Source organism: Ziziphus jujuba, chromosome 12 (genome assembly GCF_031755915.1).
Source record: "Ziziphus jujuba cultivar Dongzao chromosome 12, ASM3175591v1".
Classification (NCBI taxonomy): Eukaryota; Viridiplantae; Streptophyta; class Magnoliopsida; order Rosales; family Rhamnaceae; genus Ziziphus; species Ziziphus jujuba.
Window position 1 is genome coordinate 19,957,935 of NC_083390.1, and position 22,061 is coordinate 19,979,995.

General features: G+C 31.1%; 4 protein-coding genes across 4 annotated transcripts; 3 read left to right on the forward strand and 1 right to left on the reverse strand.

Annotated features, from left to right (window-relative positions):
* Positions 1 to 1,268: 1,268 nt before the first annotated feature.
* Positions 1,269 to 4,641, forward strand: LOC107407469 (heat shock 70 kDa protein BIP1). Its single transcript, XM_016014755.4, has 6 exons — positions 1,269 to 1,367; positions 2,018 to 2,288; positions 2,399 to 2,610; positions 2,748 to 3,467; positions 3,585 to 3,822; positions 3,925 to 4,641. The coding sequence occupies exons 1-6, from the start codon at positions 1,316 to 1,318 to the stop codon at positions 4,412 to 4,414; spliced, it is 1,983 nt and encodes a 660-aa protein (XP_015870241.4). The 5' UTR covers positions 1,269 to 1,315; the 3' UTR covers positions 4,415 to 4,641.
* Positions 4,642 to 5,106: 465 nt separating this feature from the next.
* Positions 5,107 to 7,986, reverse strand: LOC107407471 (uncharacterized). The gene is made up of 4 exons (XM_016014757.4): positions 7,535 to 7,986; positions 7,360 to 7,441; positions 7,132 to 7,248; positions 5,107 to 5,435 (listed from the first exon to the last, which is right to left on the reverse strand). The coding sequence occupies exons 1-4, from the start codon at positions 7,651 to 7,653 to the stop codon at positions 5,385 to 5,387; spliced, it is 369 nt and encodes a 122-aa protein (XP_015870243.2). The 5' UTR covers positions 7,654 to 7,986; the 3' UTR covers positions 5,107 to 5,384.
* Positions 7,987 to 16,784: 8,798 nt separating this feature from the next.
* Positions 16,785 to 18,406, forward strand: LOC107407470 (serine carboxypeptidase-like 50; the record flags this gene model as incomplete). The annotated part of the gene is made up of 1 exon (XM_048462040.2): positions 16,785 to 18,406. A coding segment is annotated over one exon (1,422 nt), but the record flags the coding sequence as incomplete, so codon positions are not given.
* A 1,548-nt stretch (positions 18,407 to 19,954) lies between these two features.
* On the forward strand, positions 19,955 to 21,722 carry LOC107429321 (serine carboxypeptidase-like 50). The gene has a single exon (XM_016039988.4). It carries the CDS (start codon positions 20,075 to 20,077, stop codon positions 21,419 to 21,421), a length of 1,347 nt encoding a protein of 448 aa, XP_015895474.2. The 5' UTR covers positions 19,955 to 20,074; the 3' UTR covers positions 21,422 to 21,722.
* Positions 21,723 to 22,061: the final 339 nt, after the last annotated feature.

Below are 22,061 nucleotides of genomic sequence, written 5' to 3' on the forward strand. Positions count from 1 at the left end.
TCAAACCAGCTAAATTAAATGCTAAATATTATTATTATTTTTTGTTTGGTGAATAAAAAATAGACCTTTTGGTTGTTTTCGGTTCAGATTTTAAAATTGTACGGCTATTTGTGTCGTCATTTTTCACAATGTTTAGCACGTGAAATCTATATCAATATTCAAATGGAACTTATAAAAAATCGAACCTACAATTTCTGCAAATAGTTGGAAGGGGTTGATCGGCTTTCTACCATATCCACCTTTTAAATTATTGTTTTAATTTAACAAAAATACATTTCAAGCATACCCATTGTTATACCCTTTTTCGGATAATTTAATCTAAACTTGGGGGATTCAATCATTTATGTAAACAGAATATATTTTTTGGTAATAAAAAAATGTCTCGTAATAATATTATTTATGTAAACAGTAGCATCTATCACATGTAGTTGACCACAATAATTATTGTTTCAACAATAAATACAACAGCAAAGAGGGAAAGCATAAAAGCACTTTTTGTCTCTTTGTTGACTATGCCATCCAGAATATCATGGCTTGCTACAATAATGACTTAAAGTCAAAAAGGCCAAAGAGAAAAGAAAATCCTTCAGTTCAAATAAGTTTAGATCAGTCGGATGTGTTGTATGTATTTTAAAGACATAAATACCTAATAAACTATAAATAATAGTTAATATGGTGATAAATATTACATGTCTATAGTCTTGATCCTATCACAATATCATAATTTTATAAAATTATAAAGTTATTTACATTTTCTTTTAAATATATATATGTTTCATGTTTTGATGTGATAATTATTGTATATATAAAAATATAATTATATTATAAAATTGTTATAAAAAAAGAATTATATATTATAACAGTTTTAATAGGTATAGAGTTCTATTTCAAAATAAAGTTAACATATTAAAAGGAAAGAAAAATTGAATTTGTGAATTTCTTGAACTAAAATTTTTAAAATTGATGCACGAAAAAATTTATTGTTGAAAGTGCATGAGAGTTCTATGCAGGAAAAAAATAATAATAATAATAATAATAATAATCTTGAGAAAGGAATGGAAACCTTTATATAAAAAAATTTATAAAAAAGATGTGTATATGAGTGAGATATGCTGATGTGGCTATCTATGATTGGTCTGAATACACAATCATTACAAGAAGCCTAAATAAACTACCAATCCATATTACACATAGATTAGGAAACACCTAAGCAACGAGTCTATATAAACTCTATAAATCCATTCTGAATCCACTCCAAACGGTCCAACTCTCAGTCTCACATACTTAGCTCACAGTCTGCTCTAAAGTCTCAACGATGTCGGCCTTCATGAATAGAAAGATTCTGTTTTTACTTCTTCTCGTTTTACGTAAGTATAACACAAACTTTAATTTGTTTCTTTAATTTATTTATTTTTCTTTGTTTTCTCTTCATAATAGTTCATTACAATAAGTTGTTTTCTTTGCTTTCTTTTTATTTTTCTCTAATTAAAATATCAGGAAACAATATTATTGTTAATATGGGTAAATTGGTATGTATGTATAACAAATAGTTTTTATATATATATAAATTTATTTTGATGGCAGAGGAAATTTAAAGTAAAAATAGAAAATGTACAGATGGTTATTGAATTAAGGTTTATAAAAAATTACCACGGCAGAATAATGCAAAGATAACTGAGTCAACAAAATTTCTGCTGCTTAAAAACCCACCTTAAGACTCCCAACCAATATAATTAGTTTACTTTTAGTCAGCCAACTTTTAATATATATATATATATATATATATATGTGTGTGTATAATTTGTTTATTTCTTATCTTTCTAATTATAATTACTAAATTATGCTTTTTTTTTTTGGTTACTGGTTTGCCTTTCTTTGAATTTGCATGCATAGTTTTTTTATTTCTTTAGGCTACTAAAAGCAGGAAAAGAAACTAGAGCATTCAAAAAGAGGTCTTTATATAATTCATACATATACTAATGTTTAATTTTTTTTTTTTTTTTTTTTTTTCAATCAGAATCTATGTGTGTATTAGCCGTAACATCTGGAGGAGGTTCATCTAAACATGGTAGTGTAATTGGAATTGATCTTGGCACCACATATTCATGTGTTGGTGTCTACAAAAACGGCCATGTTGAGATTATAGCCAACGACCAAGGAAACAGGATCACCCCTTCTTGGGTTGCATTTACTGACTCCGAGCGTCTCATCGGAGAAGCTTCGAAAAATCAAGCGGCTCTCAACGCCAATGGCACCGTTTTCGACGCCAAGCGTTTCATTGGAAGAAAGTAAGTTGTATTTTCTTTGATATTTAATTGCTACATGGTATAAACCAAAGTTTTAGATATATGTATATATATATTTATATGGATTTGATTCCGTTATTTGGTATGTATAGGTTTGATGATCCAGTTGTTCAAAAGGACATCAAATTTTTGCCTTATGAAGTGGTGAACAAAGATGGAAAGCCATATATACAAGTAAAGATTAAGGGTGAGACCAAATTGTTTAGCCCTGAGGAAATAAGTGCTATGGTCTTGACAAAGATGAAAGAGACAGCTGAGGCTTATATGGGAAAGAAAATTACGGATGCTGTGATCACAGTTCCAGGTATATATCACATAAGTTTATAAATATATCAAACTTGAATTATGCTATTGTATTGATCAATAGCCAACTACACTTCAATTCGGTTGCATTTGTCTATTGGATTAATAATGTGTTTATTTCTTGTATTTGTTGCACAGCGTATTTCAATGATGCACAAAGACAGGCTACCAAAGATGCAGGCAAGATTGCCGGGCTTAATGTGATTCGGATCATCAATGAACCTACAGCAGCAGCAATTGCCTATGGTCTGGACCAGAAAGGAGTAGAAAAGAACATTTTGGTCTATGATCTTGGAGGTGGAACTTTCGATGTTAGTATCTTAAGCATTGATAATGGTGTCTTTGAGGTTCTGTCTACAAATGGAGATACCCATTTGGGAGGTGAAGATTTTGATCACAGAGTCATGGACTACTTCATCAAGCTAATCAAGAAGAAATACAACAATGATATCAGCAAAGACAATAAGGCTCTTGGTAAGCTTCGTAGGGAATGTGAAAGAGCCAAGAGAGCATTGAGTAGCCAGCACCAAGTAAGAGTAGAGATTGAGTCTCTTTTCGATGGTGTTGATTTCTCAGAGACATTGACAAGAGCTAGATTTGAGGAGTTGAACATGGACTTGTTTAAGAAAACCATGGGACCCGTAAAAAGGGCATTGGAAGATGCAAGATTGGAGAAATCAGATATCGACGAGATTGTACTTGTTGGAGGAAGTACAAGAATCCCAAAAGTGAGAGAGCTTTTGAAGAACTTCTTTGGCAAAGAACCAAGCAAAGGTGTTAATCCTGATGAGGCAGTTGCTTATGGAGCTACTGTTCAAGGTGGAATCATCAGTGGTGAAGGTGGAAATGACACCAAAGGTAGTTAACAATCACAGATTGCTAAATTAATTCAATTCCGATAATTGGGTTTAAAATTTTACTTTAGGTTAATTTACTGAGTACTAATTAAGATTTTTCTTCTTTTTGACTTTCCAGATGTTGTTGTTCTTGATGTTACTTCCTTGAGTTTGGGAATTGAAACAGTGGGTGGAGTTATGACAAAATTGATTTCAAGAAACACTGCAATACCAGTGAAGAAATCTCAGGTATTTACCACCTATGAAGACCAGCAAAGCACAGTTTCTATCAGGGTATTTGAAGGTGAAAGAAGCATGACAAAAGATTGCCATGAGCTTGGAACATTCGAACTCTCTGGCATTCCACCTGCTCCAAGGTAAACTCTTTTGGTTTCAAAACAAAATTGAGTTTTCGTTTTAATCAAATATTGTTACAACATTGCAATTGCCCAGTTGACAAATTTTGATTTCTGTTTCAGGGGAGTGCCTCAAATTGAGGTCACATTTGAGGTTAACACTGAGGGAATTCTGTACGTGAAGGCTGAAGACAAAGCAGCAAAGAAATCGAAAACCATAACCATTACCAATGACAAAGGTCGTTTGAGCCAGGAAGAGATTGACAGGATGGTTCAGGAGGCTGAAGAGTTTGCAGAGGCGGATAAGAAGGTGAAGGAAAGAATCGACGCCAGGAACAATCTTGAAAGCTATATTTACAGCATGAAGAGTAGCATCAATGATAAGGAAAAGCTGGCTGAGAAGATCGATATGGAAGACAAGGAAAAGATGGAGATCACGTTGAAAGAGGCTCTTGAATGGCTGGAAGAGAATCAAAACGCAGAGAAGGACGACTTTGTTGAGAAGCTGAAGGAAGTGGAATCTGTATGCAATCCAGTCATAAGGCAAGCTTATGAGAAGAGTGGTGGTGATGAAAGTTCTGCTGATTTTGAAGATGAAGATGATGAGTTGTAGAAATTTTTTTTTAGTTTTCTTTAGGGTGGTTTAGTAGCTTTCATTATTATTACTATTACTATTTTCAGTTTTTATTTTAATATTTCTTAAACACAGTTTTGATTCTTAATCATACTTGTTATAAAAGATCATCCACACAATTTATACATATATATACTAATTGTAAAAATTGGATGATCAGTACTGAGATAAATCTTGTTTATTTTTTTATCATTTCTGACTAATGATATTGGAGGTTTGTTACTGAAATTGGCTTCAATACATGGATATACTGTTGCTTAAGTTTGCCGTTTTGCTGCAAAATCTGGTTTTTGTAAGTATGATTAAGCAAAACATGGTATTTTGGTTGTTTTGTTACACGTTAATTCGTTTTTTATAGAAGTTTCCATACTCATGAACTGAGAACTAAGATTTTTCTTTTCCTCATCACGGTTGCTGTACATCAAAAATTCAAAAAACATTCTTCCCCTTAGCTGCATATCATGTCTTTCTATCCCAAGCGAATTGTTGATGATAAGAAACATTTTTATATAAATGCTAGAAACGACACTAGGAACATGTGTGTTAGCTCGCTTCCATGGGATTGTATTAAGATTGAGTTCGTCAGGTTTACCAACAGTCTTTGCTCCTCCATTATTCAGCTTCCTTTTACAAAGTCAAATTATCGATGCATCATGTTGTAAGACCTTAAATTGTTATAATATGTTTTGAGTTTGTAAACCATCCATAAAGATATGCCAATAGTTATACATTAGTATTATACCACAGATTTTGTTTTTCGTCCCTGAACATATGGAAAAAAGGAAAGATGACAGGTTTATCATGAGACTTACAAAAGATGACAGTGAGGTCAAAATAATTAATCCTTTAGTTCAAATAAGCTTAGGTGCTGCTCTACTGCTTTATATGATGTTCATTCTGGTACAAAATTCTGCACTTTTCATTCCCAGAGCTTACTGTCAATTCCCTTTTAGCCACTTCCATCAAGTTGTCCAAGAGACAGGAGGTGTGCCATGTATTGCTGCACACACAAAAATAAAAATAAAAGATTACAACAATTAAAATACATTGAAGAGTGCTGCCATAATGTAATGAGCTTTCGTTGTATGCAGCCATAATAAGCTTAATTTCAATTTTACAAGTTATATGGGGCATTCAATTTTCAAATCAGAATGCAGTTGCACCACAAAATGCAAACTACAACTAACACAGAGAAAGAAGCTAGACAATGCATGCATGAATTTAAAGCCAAAGGTTTAGATCTTAAATTTGGAAAGTTGACTCAGTTTGGCTTGGTAATTGGCCCATATCTCTTGAAGACACTAAACTTTGATAAAATGGACTGAAGTTAGCACAAGATAGCATCTGAATAACAGAAATTTCAGCACCAATATATTGCAGATCTCCCACCTATACGTTACAATGAATGCCTATTGTTGTAAATAATACATTGTATCAAGAGAAACATGAGGCACAAAACACCAACACAAGGTAAAATGCGCATAAAGAATTGGACTCTTCTTCAGCCACTCGTCAACCATGTCAAAAATTTCACCTTAGGTAATATGAATAAGGAAATGGTCCAGTCTCATCTGACCTCTTACAAAAATATCCTCAATTAACAAGTAGCCATTGTCTCAATCACATTATCAGTTGTGAAATGTTTTCATCAACAATAATATTAGATAAAGAAAGCCAACATTGGTGGAACATGGCCACCACAAATTTCTGTTATCAGAAAGGGTACCAGATCAAGATCCAATAAAACCTAGTTAACAGATGTAATATTAAATTTCCAACCATAAATAATCTCAACACTATTTCATCCTTCTTGCTTCTAGCTTTCACCTCATACAGAAAGTTACAATTGTCTCATCCCTATTATTTAACGTTCTTAGAAAAGTAGGAATCCAAAAGACACCCACCACCTACCTCATAGTGATAATCAGAAAAAATTGACATAAAGCATACTTTTCTTTAGTAGAATTTCTTAACTGTGGATCCTATCAAGAAAATTTGTTATAGGTAGGTAGACGAAAAAAAAAAAACCACTCCTTATTAGTGTGAGGCTACGAGTTTCAACCATAGACAAGAATTCATTTGGTTGCTCTATCTTGGATCCTGTCAAGAAAATTTGTTAGCAACTTCATGTTTTAACTGATACTGAAATGGGCATCTAAGGTGGTCCTCATAATAATGTGTGACAAATCATATCTTGTTAACCTATTAAAGATAAACCAAAGAAACCATATGACAAGTCCTAATATCTAGTTTTCTAGACTTAGGAATATAGGTATCTATACCTCAATACGTTCACAAATTTAAATATTTAGCTTCTTGCCAACCATCTTATCCAACAACCCAAAAAATTTAAGCAACAATTATATAAGATTCCAAAACAAGCATCCTCCATATATACTCTAGTGTTCATTTCAATACTTATCTCTGACTATTACCAAATTTCCATTAACAGCTACTTTTTTCTGCTAATAATTAAGCATAGAATATCATTTCCATCAAATGAGGCACTCAAGAAAATAGAATCAGTGCATGTAATGAATAACAAAAATACGAAGGTCCTGATATTTACTAAAACCCGGTCATTCACAATGAATAGTTATAACACTAATGCAAAAGAAATAAGAAAACAAATAGTAATTTAGGAATTTAACTATACCAAAATACAATATAGCAGTTGGCAAGATTAAATTACTCACAGAATGGTAAGCATATGGCGAGTTCCCCTGACGCTCGAAGTGTTTAGCCATGATACAGAACTCAACAGGCCCCCATTCTTCTGCTTCAAAGCAATTGCCTAGCGCAGCTTTATACAACTGCCCAAAACACATACACATATCGTTTCTAAGGTAAGGAACCATTAAGCAAACAGATGATCTGCACTGGAAATCAAAAAGGAAATCTTCCAAATCACATAACTCACAAACCTTTGCCGTGTCCGTCAAGAGCTCAGTTCCTGCAGGGTAAGATGCATAGAATTGATCAGCTCTAGAATACCCAGCTCTAGTTCTGCAAATTCATCCACCCACGAAGAAAATTTATCAGAAAACGTAGGAGCAGTAACAAAAATATACTAGTTTAAAGGTTTGTAAATTAACTCACGTATTGCTTGTATATGCATAACTTAATACCGAAACGAAGCAGTAGAATCCAGTATATGAAACAATTCTGCGAAACTTCTGAATCTTTAAAATTTCCTTAAACCCATTATACAACCTCATTGTTGATGATTAGAACGTAGCCCAGAAAGCCTAAGGTTTAAGTGGCTGTCACTGGGACATTTGATCAAACAGATTGTGGGGCTCCCAGTATTAGGAAGGAGTACTTCAATGGAGCTACAGATACGGAGCGGGTTTGGGTTGTATTTGTTTGGCCTGCATGATCTGTCAAAATAGGGTTTTTTGTTTCTTAAGTAGCCATTGCCAAATGGCAAATTAGACCCAAAAAAAAAATAATAATAATAAAACAAAACAAAAATAAAATAAAATAAAATAAGTAATTTCCTTCTAAAAATAATCGTATGTTTTTGAAATTGTCGAAGCCTTATTCTGTGTTTGGATTGATAGAATAAAAAAGGATAGAAAAAAATGGTTTAAATATCTTATTTGAATGATTAAAATAAAGTATAAAAGAAAGGAAATGGAAATTGACTCTTTCAATTTAATCAGCTGAATTGTGCTTTGAAAATTAATAGAAAATATATTAAAAAGAAAAAAGTTTTAAGGTGGTTTTATCACACTATACAAGTTGTTAATAACCACATAAAATTTGCTTTTATTTTCTATATTACAAAAATATGTTTATTTTATTCTTAACAAAATAAAACAAACTCAAATACACTACATCTTTAGTTTTCCAAAAAAAAAATAATAATAATAAATAAAAAAAATCCTAATCTACTGTTTTACACCTTTTTTCATTATTTGCAAGAAAACAAAAATGGCTACCAAAAATCATTGTTCTTCCTCCTCCACTGCTAGTAAAAGGTCCGTGGTTGAAGGAGGGAAAAAAAAAAAACTTTTAATATCTCTTTGAAAAAAAAAAACTTTGGCCCTTTTGAGCTTCTTTATTATTATCTTGATTTAGCTTTCTTCCTCTTGTTCCTTCTGTGTTAATATCTCTTTAAATTTTCCACCTTTGTTGTTATTCCAAATAATGGATTTTGTTTGTTAGCTAGAAAATGATATAATAAACAAAAAAGAAGAAGATAAATTGTTTGTTTTGTATTTAATTGGATTCTACCCTGAGGAAAATTTTGTCCTGTTTATTCTCTTATGTTGTTGATTAATGTCTTCCAAAATCAATTAGGATCTTGATTATTATGTAATCTGTATATATACCTATTAGCTTGTGTTACATAACCTCTTCTTTGAAAGGATAATCTAGATCTTGTTTTTGGTAGAGGTTTAAAGAGTAGAGGATATATGATAGGCTACATCAATGGAGGTTTTGAAGTTTTTTGTTATGGCAAAGAAGGAAAAATGGTGCAACGGCAAGAATGAAACAAATAAATGATTTGATTTTTATTTTATTTTGTTATGTAATTGTTTATAATTTTTATAGTATGAATAGAATCATCTAAAATTTTAATAATTTTTTTTTAATATTTCAAAATTATCTTCATTATTAATATCTGAAAATATTTATTATCTTTTATATTCTTTCCATTAATGAATTAGTCAAAGAATAATTATTAATAAATATTTTCATTTCTTTTTTTTTCTCATTTAATTTATTTTTTTTTTCATTTATTTTCGTTAATCGAAACATAAATGTTATAGCCGCCATCATTGGAGCCACCATGGACAATTATTTAGTCTTAATAGTTTTGGTGTAACGGTAACTGACGTGGTGAATAAAATGTGAAAATTGGGGCATATTGTTTCTAAATATTGTTATTATCAAGGTTTAAAATATTCGATATTTTTTTGAAATTTTTTTGATATTTCTATGTTTTAAAATGGTCGATATAAAATTTAGGTCCGATATGAAAATGGATAAAACTTTCTACATAAACTCCTTAATAATTTGACAAAAAAACCTATAATTTGCATGGAAATTTTCAAAATTTCCATAAAATTTCTATGGAAATTTCAAAAATATCTATAAATTTTTTTAAAAAAAATTCATAAATATTATTGAAGAAGACAATTCATAATTTTTTTAAAAATTCATAAATTTTATTTTTCATTTTCTTTTAAGAAGAAGACAATATATCATTCAATTATATCAATCAACTAAATACTCTGCATGAAATTCTTATACCATGGGGTATCTTATAATAGTATTATATAGTTTTAAAATTAAAAAATTATTTTTTTTGTTAGAGAATCTTAGTACATTATTATATAGTTTTGAAAAAATATTTTTATGCTAGAGAATCTTAGTACATTATTATAGAGTTTTGAAATTAAAAATATTCTTCATAAATGTGTGTTTGACCATTGCTTGGGCACTTTCTTGTTTCTATATATTACACTTGCTTGTCCATTTTCTTGTTTTTGCATAATTTCATGTGTCTTTTATATTAGTATATCATTATATAGTTTTGAAATTAAAAAATATATTCTTCATAAATGTGTGTTTGCTTGGACACTTTCTTGTCTCTATATATTACACTTGCTTGTTCACTCTTTTGTCTTTGCATAATTTCACGTGTCTTTTATATTAGTACATCATTATATAGTTTTGAAATTAAAAAATATTCTTCATAAATGTGTGTTTGACCATTGCTTGAGCACTTTCTTCTCTCTATATACTACACTTGGTTGTCCACTCTCTTGTCTTTGCATAATTTCACGTGTCTTTTATATTTTACCAGAGCCAATACATATTCTTCATGAGTCATGAGTGTGCTTTTGATTATAAAATATTCCATGGAAAAAAAAATTCACATTATTATTTTATTTAAAGAGCAAGTTTGATGCTTTGTTCTTAACATTTTTTCTTATACATATTTTCAGTTATCACAAAATTTCAAGTTCTTTCATACAACTTCTTTGGATATACTTTTTACAGGTTAGTTTCTTTATCTTTAAAAAAAAAAAGGTTTATATTTACTTTTATACTTTAAGATCTAAATTCTTTAATTCACTTGTATTATTGTTATTTGAATTATTAATTGTAAGCTAATTAATTATATATTAACATATGTATCTATCTCTATATATATATGGTGAAAATGTAATATGTATATATGTATATATATATATATATATTTATATGTAGTAATCATAAATGATTAGATTTACAAACCCAAATTTAATATATACCTTAAATTTAATGTATGATGTGTGATTGAAAATATAATTGTTTTTTCTTATTGGATAAAAAGCATAACTTAAAAAATCCACTTTGTCATTTAAATTTTTCATGTTGTCTTCTACGTAAGCAAAACTTCATAATATAATATGTTGAAACTTATAAATAATAAATAAAAACTTGATTAGAAAATAAATCTTATACATATATATATATATGTCGGCTAGAATATACATTGTTAAAGTATATTAAATTTGCCTAAATATATTGGTTATTTCTTTTTTTGCTTTGAAAATATTGGTTATTTCTTTATGTAATGTTTTGTCCCTTTCCAATTGTAAACATCTATACTCAAGGCGTTGGAGATCTGTAAGGAATCATTTTCGTACTAGGTACATTCATTAAAAACGAATTATTTAATTTCAAAGATCTTGATTTTTTTGTTATACTAAATTATTTTTCATAGTTATAAGAAAATATTTTAATCAAATATCTCTATCCAATTCCAATAAAAAATTCAAATATATATATATTTATAGACAAATATTAAAATTGTTATTGTTACTATTATTGTTACTCATTATTATTATTATAGGATAATGGCTAGTGGAGGAAGCAAACGTAAACCTGCATGGGAACATGGTTTTCCAATTGAAAGTAATAAAAGTGGAACAATACGCAAATATTGTAATCGCATGATGAAGAGTGGTGAAGTAACACGATTAAAATACCATCTTAGTGGTATTGATCCTTCACACAATGTACAACCTTGTGGTCAAGTGCCTCCTGAAGTTAAAAAATTTATAATAGATTTGTTAAAAAGAAAACAACAACATAAGATCAAAAAAGCAAATAGAATGGAAGAGATTCGTGTAGATTTACGAGGAGAACTGCATGCTGAAACATATGATGTGGATGATGACATGGCATATCCACCTAGGATGGATCCATATGAGAAAAATGATTATCGAGAGGCAATTCATGCTTCTAAACAATCAGAGTGGGAAAGAAGTCATCTCCACAAAGTTCGATATCAAGCTGAAGAAGGCGAATCTAGCAGTCGTGCTAAACCTGCAGTACAACGAACACAGAGTCTTAAAGATCCACAATCAAGATTTGTTGCACCAAGCTTATACAAGTCCTCTCAAGCAAAGCAAAAAAATATAAAAAAAAAAAATTTCTGGAGGAAAAATAAAAGAAGGTATGGGAAGAATAATAAGTAAATTTTTTATTTATGAAAATTTACCAGCAAATAAAGCATCATCCCATCATTTCAAAAATTTGGTAGTAGGATGCCAACAAGCAGGGCCAAGTATAGAACCTCCAACCCCTTATGAGATCAGCATAAAATATTTGGATATGGAGTATGAGGAGATAAAAGACCATGTAAATAAAATGAAAGCGAAGTGGGAAACCTATGGTTGTACAATCATGTGTGATGGATGGACAGATCCCACCAGGATGTCTATTATTAATTTCATGGCTTAGTTAAAAGGAAGCACAGTTTTTCTAAAATCTATTGATGCTCCAAATCAAATAAAGGATCATAAATATATATATATATATATATATATGAGCAATTGAAGAAAATAATTCTGGAAGTTGGGAAGAAAAGTGTGGTACAAATTATAACAGATAATAGCTCTGCATTTGTTAAAGCTGGGAAGAAATTGATGGGAGATTACAATTTGTACTGGACTCCATGTGTAGCACATTGCATTGATCTCATGTTTGAAGATATTGGGAAGAATGAGAATGTGGCTATTGTGATCAAGTAGGCTAGAGCAATCACAACTTACATCTACAATCATAATTGGTTGCTAGCAAAGATGCGTGAAACTTGCAAAGGTGGCATCATTCGTTCGGGACTTACACAATTTGCTACAAACTATCTTGCGCTTGATAGTTTGGTTAAAAAGAAAGCAGGACTTAAGCAACTATTCACATCTACTGACTGGACTAATCATAATTATAGTGCTTCAAAAGAAGGCCAAACAGTGGAAAATATAGTATTTAATCATACTTTTTGGGATCAAGAACATAATGTGTGTCAATTATTTGAGCCTTTATATAAGTTTTTACGTATTGTTGACACCGAGGTTTATCCAACAATGGGAGCAGTGTACGAGTTGATGCGAATTGTTAAAGAGGAACTTGACAAAATGCATGATGCAAAGTGGATATTAAAGATGATCAATAATAGGTGGGATAAAACCTTAAAGCATCCATTACATGCAGCAGATATGAGCTCATAGTCAATTTATATAAAATATGTTAGACTTTTATTTTTTTGTTAATGTAAAATACTTTATATCTTTCATTATTTATCTCTAATTAAACTAAAATATATATTTTTTTTCCTTTTATATAGCTTATTATTTAAATCCTCAATATCAATATAGATCTGGGGTTGGAGAAGATTCTAATCTTATAAAGGCTGTACACGATGTCTATGCTACATTGGATCTTAAATCAGCCGCAATTAGCCAGTTTGGAAAGGAGGTATAATGATGATAATTTATTAACATAATATATTTTAAGGGTTTATAACTTTATTTTATTTTATTTTACAACTTACATACTTCAAGGATACAAGGAAAGGATTTGCAAGACTAACAGCAATTGCTTCTAGAAAAGAGATATCTCCTGGTAAGTTTAAATATTGTAGTATGTGAATATCAATTGATGTAACAGTACAAATATGTAATTATATATTAATTATTTTATAACAGTTGAATGGTGGGTCATGTATGGTAATAGTGCACCTACAGTAAGAAAATTGGCATTGAAAGTTTTGTCACAAACAGCATCATCCTCTGCCTGTGAAAGAAATTGGAGCACTTTTGCACTAATACATACAAAACAAAGAAATAGACTAGCATATAGTAGAATTGAAAAACTAGTCTATTGTTATTATAATATGAAACTCAAGTTGAGGGATATGGAAGCTGAAGAAGAAAATCATCAAGACTTGGATCCAACAATAATATTTGAAACTATAATGGAAGATGATGATGAAGAGGGCAACCAAATATACCAATGGATTAGAGATGTTCATTTAGATGATCATGAGGGGAATCCTGATCCAAAAATTGCTCAACAAGCTGAAAAAGAAGGGATAAATATTCAAAAAGTGATTACTGAAGAAGTAAATTCTAGTAGTGGTGATTCATTTCAAAGGCTTATGAGAGAGCCAACTAGAACTACTTGTGCTTCAGCTCTATCAGGTGGTACACATTCACAATTTGAGACTCTTAGTAATCACTCTAGCTCCAGTGGTGATGAAGATAACTTCAATAAATTATCTGAATTAGAAAGTAGAAGAGGTAGGGGCCAAAGGGAATCACCAAGTCAAGAAGTTAGATTAAGCCCATTTACTGGTGAACAATATTACACACATACAACACAGGATGAAGATCATGGGAGTAGAGATGCAAGTCAAGGATTCGGTGCTGTTGGAAAAGACTATACACGTAAAGAGAAATCTATGATTGAGATGTCACAACAATAAGAAGATTCAATTTCTATGAATTTTGGATCTATGAGGGTTGAAAGTCATTTTCATAACCCTTATTCAATGAATAATTATGGAATGTCATCAAGTAGCAACTTATGGGTACCATCTCAAACTCAACCATCAGAGAGTAGTAGTTATGCATATAGTCAAGCAATAATGCAAGATCTATATGGTTGGCATATTAATAATTATATGCAAAACTATCATGGAGATACATCCTTTCATAATTACTTCTCACATTTCATATCTCAAAATCAAAATGAAGAAGAAACTGATGATTTTCAACCACCCAGAAGTTCTATATGGTATTAAGATGACATTTATGACCTACAATGTAATTGTAATAATCGTTTTGTATATTTTAGTTAATAAATAATTTTATCATATATGTATTTTTTGATATATTTTTATTAATAATAATTCATCTATGGTTATTAATGTTTAATTGCTCATTATAAGTCAATTCACTAAGAAGAACATAACATACATTCAATATTTTAGTAAGTTTTATAATCAATTTGATAATTGATGGATTAAATAAGCTAATTATAAAATTTCAATAAAAATTTTCATTTTTTAAAATAAATTTCCATCGTTTTTTATAATTTTTTATCGATATTTGATATTTTTCGATATTTACATGGAAATTTCTGTATTTTGAACTCTCGATATTTCCATCAACATCGATATTTTGAACCTTGGTTATTATTAGTTTAGAGGAAAAAAAATGTTCCTACCAAAATTTTGAAGGCTTGTAAAAAGCAATCTTTTAGTTTTTTTTTTTTTTCTTTGTAGATTTTGTTTATTAAGCCAAAAAGAAAAAGAAGGTAAATGTCACTATAACATTTTTTAATTTGCTATTTTTTCAATATAAATTTTTATTATGAAAAATATTAATACTGTCTTTTCATATTTTATTTTAATTTTAATATATTATCATTTTCTAAAACTCTTACAAATAAAGTTAGAATTTGATCTATTTACCTTCTTTTGATTTTTTTTTTCGCTTTTATAATTTATTATATTTTCTAAGAACCAAAAAAAAAAAAGAAAAAAAAAAGAAAAAAGAAAACGGAACAAACATACACAAAAACGCATATATATACTTCTTTTAAAATTGCTAAATCTTTCAAATACTGATATTAAAATTCCCTTCTCAATTTATTTATTTATTTTTTTAAAAAAGTAACAAGTATAATAGCCACGACTATCTTAAACATAACTTTAAAAATTAAATTTGTCAACATTTAATACTAAAACTATTATTTTTTTAAAAGAAAAAAAAAGTTAATTATGAACTATTATTTTTTAAAAGAAAAAAAAAGTTAATTATGAGTTTGATTTTATTGTTTTCATCTTTTAATTTTCATTATTCTTCATTTGTAAGAAAAGATAAAAAAATTTAATTAAATACAAGGTAAATATATTAAATTCTAACTTTATTTTCAAAAGTTTTAAAAAATGATACTACCTTAAAATAAAAGTAAATTATATTAAAAAAAAATTTGTATTGATATATTTTATAATAGAAATATAGTATTAAAAATTTTTTATAGCGATATTTACCATAAAAAAAAAAAAAAGAAAGTTGAAACTTGGGTTATCCAATATATATATTTTTTTCATATCCAAAAATGTTGAAATTTGGTTTGATTGGCTGCGCGGAACAAAAGTAACTTTGCTTCCATACATATTTACCAAAAAAAAAAAACCTTTGCTTCCAAACATATTACCCAGAAAAGTTGATGACATGGAAAAAGCCAAACAATAATCAAAATAAATAACCAAAAAAAAATGGATATGATTTTTACAAAATTTAAGAAAAAGGACATAAAATAACATGAATAAAGTAACAAAATACTTGAAACGATTTTACCTATAAACTGTCATTTAAAATACACAAAAACTTTAGGAAACAAGCCACAAAAATTACACCAACATGTTTCTTGAAAAAAAAAAAAAAAAAAAAAAAAAATTACAACTCAAAGTGAATAAATACGCATTGACGGAGATCTAGGGACGCAGATCTCGAGGACCAATCGCATAAAAGAAACAACGATCACCTTCGGGAATTCCCAAACACAAGTCCAAAGCCTCCAGACAACCGCTACCTTTTATAATAAATACTATCAATATTTATTTCAAAAAATAAAAATACTATCAATTTTTTCTCCCTAATTTATTTTTTATTTTTTATTATACGTATTCATAGATGTCTATATGTTTTCTATCTACTAGTAATTCCTACTATTTCCTAACGTAGGTAAATTGTTTCTGGCACAAACCCACATGAAAAATATATATATTAAAAAAAAAAAAAAACGCGACTAGGAAATTAGCTGCTACTTGACTTATTCAATACCAATCCTATTTGAACTAAAATATTAAATGGTTAATTTGGTTTAAATAGACTAATACATTATTTATATAATACAAAACTTTCCGGGTAGTTTGGTTGATATTGAGATAAAATAATATAGTATAGTATATTCATTAATATATATTATCATATAACAATGAACCGCAAATCAAAGATCCAACAGCTACGCTCAGTGTCAACTCTAATGGAGTTGAGACTTCGGAGCCTCTTTCTCAAGTTTATCTTCCCCTTCCTTCTTCTTCTTCTTCTTCTCTTTTTTTTTTTTTTTTTTTTTTTTCCCCACATCCCAACGTTATGGATCGCCATTATCATCATCCATCTCAGCTTCAACTGGTGTGTTTCCCAAGGAAGCTCTCCCAACCAAATCCGGATACCTTCCAGTCGATCGGAGCTCCGAGTCCGCCATTTTTTACGCTTTCTACGAAGCCCAAAAGCCCACTTCACCATCTCTCTCTCAAACCCCACTTCTCGTTTGGCTCCAGGGAGGCCCAGGTTGTTCGTCCATGTACGGCAACTTCTTGGAGCTCGGCCCATGGCGAGTAAAATTCCAAGAACAACGCCATGACTCCTTCACTCTCGAGCCCAATCCCGGCGCTTGGAATCGGAAGTTCGGAATCCTCTTCCTCGACAATCCAATCGGAGCCGGATTCAGTATGGCTTCGAGTCCACAAGAAATCCCGAGAGACGAGCTTTCGGTAGCCAAACACCTATTTATCGCAATCACGACGTTTTTACAACTAAACCAGTCGCTTAAATCCCGTCCCCTTTATATCGCCGGAGAGAGCTACGCCGGAAAGTATGTTCCGGCAATTGGGTACTACATTCTGAACAAGAACGCCGGACAGTTGACGGAGCACCGGCGAGTAAACTTGGCCGGCATCGCTATAGGAAACGGGTTGACCGACCCGGTGAACCAGGTCGCAACTCATGCTTCAAACGCTTACTTCTCCGGTCTAATCAATCAGAGACAAAAAATCGAATTGGAAAAGCTACAATCCGAAGCGATCGATTTAGCTAAATTGGGTCTCTGGAGCCAAGCAACAAACATAAGGTACGCAGTCATGGATTCGCTGCAAAAGATGACTGGGTTAGCAACAATGTTCGATTACACAAAGAAAGTTCCTTACGAAATCAATCGGGTTACTCGGTTTCTTCAAAACGAGGTAGTGAAAAGAGCTCTGGGAGTGAAAGAATCGGTGGGATTTCACAGATGCAGCGACGCGGTGAAGAATGCTCTGCATGAAGACGTGATGAAGAGCGTGAAGAACATGGTGGAGATGGTGTTGAAGAAGAAGAGCAAAGTTTTATTGTATCAGGGTCAGTATGATCTGTGGGATGGAGTGGCTTCGACCGAAGCTTGGGTGAGGACGTTGGGATGGGAAGAGACTGGGAATTTTTTAATGGCGGAGAGGAAGGTTTGGAAGAGAGATGGAAAGGTTGCTGGGTATGTGCAGAAATGGAGGAATCTGAGTAATGTTGCGGTTTTCGGTGCTGGACATCTTGTTCCCGTTGATCAGCCTTTGAATTCTCAGGAAATGATAGAAAATTGGGTTTTGGATCAAGGGTTGTTTGGTGAGAAGGATTTGTTATCAAATCACTGGGGAACATTTTCCTAGAAACTTTTTGGGAAGGAATATAATGACTTGGATGCACACAATTTCGACAAAAATATGGGTGTCATACTAATTAATGTGCCAATCTCGCTTGTGAAATTTTAATAAAAAAATCTTTTCTTATATTAAGGAAAGGATTTGTAATCGAATTACTGAATCAATGTACTAGAAAATTTGATGTGTGTACTTTAAAATATTTTCTTGTATTAATTAATTTAAATATTAGAACATTTTTAGCAATCGACAGCTTTATTATTATTACTTTGTAAAATTTTTTTAAAACTCCATTTTTTCAAATTTTTTTTTTCTTTTTAGTAAAAGGTAGTATATGTATGTTATGACATATGTATAAAGGCTTTAATCTATCATCCTTTTCCGTTGCTATTCTCTATAAGAGCATTCTATAGATTAGCGGATATTATATGAATTTAGGTGGCATAAAATTATAGATAATTTTAAAATTATTTTCAAAATTAATGTGGAGAAAATTATTTATTAATTATATATATTTTATTAATTTTTTTTTAAATAAACTTCATGAAATCTGATAAATTTGTAAGAAATAAAAGATTACTTAAACAATATAATATGTATTATTTTTTTTATCACATCAATTTAGCAGAGTATGGAGATAAATTTTATTAAAAATATATATTTTTTAAATAACTATCTATTTTTTTAAAATAGTTAAAAAATTTATCAATAAACAGAGATAACTTTTTTATTTTTTTAACTTAAACTTAGAACATCACACATAAAAGAGTTTTTACATCATTACTCCCAGGTTGTCCCCGGACAAATTGTTACTTCATTTAAAAAAAATAATAATAAAAACATGTAATAGTTTTGAAGCCCGAACGGCCAAGTGAAAAATTTCATCTTATTATTTGTTCTTGTGTTACTTTTAAAATTTGTCGTTCCAGATTCAAGATTAGTTAGTTATTATAGTGTGTAAAGTTTAAAGCAACTAATAATGCTGTCATATAAAATAAAATGTGAACTTCAGCAGGATTATAAGTAGTGAGGTTTAGCTTTAGCGCAAAATTTAGAACTTGTTCTATGGTTTGGACATTTTTTTGGGTTAAAAATGGGGTGGACAAATAGTAAACAATTTTGCTAGGGTGGGTTTATATATCTATGACACTGTGAGCATGGTTGATCTTCCAAAAGTTGAAACAAATTAAACTTTTGACGTCGAAAGATTAGCTTAATTCATGGTACAAATACCAGCTAACCTGAAAATGTATTATTTTTCAATAATTTTATTTTAAGATCGAGTTTTAAAATATTATTTAATAAAATTAACTTAATTGATATTCCTTTCTTATTTATTCCATTAAAATTATTGATTTGAAACATGAACGAAACCAAGGGGATTTATAGTAAATGTTAAAGGAGAAAAAAAAAGAACACCATTATCTATGTATATAATTTTTAATTACTTACTTGAATCTAAATTTAAAACTTATTTTCCTTCTCAATATATCCTAATTTGTAGATTAAAACAAAATCATATTTTGATTATCTCTATTTAAAAGTTTATTTATTTATTTTGTTCGTGGAACTCGAGTTGTATTATGAACTCTGCCAAAAAGTTTTAATTAACTTAATTTTTCTCGGAAGCACCAATAATAACTCCGATAATCTTGTAATAATCATTTTGCTTCTTTAAACCACATGTGTATGTTTCCTTCTCATTCTTGTTGACTTTCTTGGGCACGTTGCAACAAGTAGTCATTCTTTTAAATGAAAAAAAGAAAATAAATATTTGGATCATGTGGTGGTGAATATATTCCAACTATCATTTATTCTTTCTATTTGTTCGGAACCTGATATCAGTATCTTTTCAGAGCTCAGTCTTCCACTCTCTAATGGAGTCGATGATCTATAATCTCTTCAGCCTCATCTTCTTCGTCCTCTTTTTCCTTCACCAAACACCGGCCTCTTCGACTTCTTTCTTTCCCAACGAAGCCATTCCAACCAAATCAGGCTATCTTACAGTAAATCAAACCTCTGGTTCCGCCATTTTCTATACCTTCTATGAAGCCCAGAAACCCACTTCATCTCTCTCCCAAACCCCACTTCTCATTTGGCTCCAGGGTGGTCCTGGTTGCTCCTCCATGATTGGAAACTTTCTCGAGCTCGGTCCATGGCGGGTCAACTTCGAGAAGAAGGACGAAGAACCCCTTGCTCTCCAACCCAACCCCGGTTCATGGAACCGGATTTTCGGGCTTCTCTTCCTCGACAATCCAATCGGAACCGGATTCAGTGTCGCCGCGAAACCCGAAGAGATTCCGAGGGACCAGAACAGAGTCGCCGAGCACCTATTTACTGCGATCACTTCGTTTATCGATTCGGACCCGTCGTTTAAATCTCGCCCCATTTTTATCACCGGAGAGAGCTACGCCGGAAAATACGTTCCGGCAATTGGGTATTACATTTTGAAGAAGAACACCCAGTTGTGGAATCGCCGTAAAGTGAATTTAGCCGGCGTTGCAATAGGAAACGGGTTGACCGACCCGATGACCCAGGTAGACACCCATGCTTCAAATGCTTATTTCTCTGGTTTTATCAACGAGAAGCAGAAATCCGTATTAGAGAAGCTACAATCAGAAGCTGTCAAGCTCACTGGGAATGGGGATTGGAGCGAGGCAACTGATGCAAGATTCAAGGTCCTGAATACATTGCAGAACATGACAGGGTTAGCCACTCTGTATGATTATACAAGGAAAGTTCCTTACAAGGACTATTTGGTAAAGGAACTTTTGGACAGAAAAGAGGTGAAAAAGATTTTAGGAGCAAAAGAGTCTGTGGTATACGAGGTTTGCAGTGACTTGGTTGGTAATACATTGAATGATGATGTGATGAAAAGTGTGAAATTCATGGTGGAATTTTTGGTGAAGAAGATAAAGGTTTTGCTGTACCAAGGTCATTTTGATCTGAGAGATGGAGTGGTTTCAACCGAGGCTTGGGTGAAAAATTTGAAGTGGGAAGGTATTGAAGATTTCCAATCCGCTGAGAGAAAAGTTTGGAAAGTGAATGGTGAGCTTGCTGGGTATGTGCAAAAATGGGGAAGTTTGAGCAATACTGTGGTTTTAGGGGCTGGGCATCTTGTTCCTTCAGACCAGCCTTTGAGCTCACAGGCTATGATTGAAGATTGGGTTTTGGATAAAGGGTTATTTGGCAATGATCAAAAGGAGAATTTAGCACAATTTTGAGAGAAACAGTTTAGGAACTTCATTGTTGCTTTTCATTGAGATTGTGCTTGTATGATTTGTATCAATTATTGATTAAAATCATTTCCAAGCGTCATGTATAAGGTACTTTATTAGGTGAATAAGAGATTGGTGATATCCATTGGCTAATGGTTTTCGGTTATTTATTATTTTATATTCTTCAAAATATGCACTCCCTTATGGAAATTTAGTGAAAATATGTGAAATTGAATAACTGTCTCGTTTGTAAAATCTTCAAACGATAAACAATTAGCAATGGTATATAACTCATAATTTTCTTCTAGCTTCGTTGTGTTCGATTTTAAAATGATATTTCAGTATTTATAACTCAAACCTGCTTGATATTCTTGCTTTTTAACAGTTTATAATAATTTCAACATATTATAAACTTGTTACACATAATGAGAAGCAAAATCTAGTTGTTAAGCAGCTGACATAAACAGACTATTAGGGTCTTCAAAGTCCACAACTAATATACAAAACAATATGGAAATATTGAACTTGGATAATCAATTGATAATGACCAAAATCCGATCCAAAATTGCTTGGTAAAAGAAATATATGAAACCACGCACCCAACAAAGTATCTAACTTAAAAATAATTTTCTGGGAAAAAAATCGA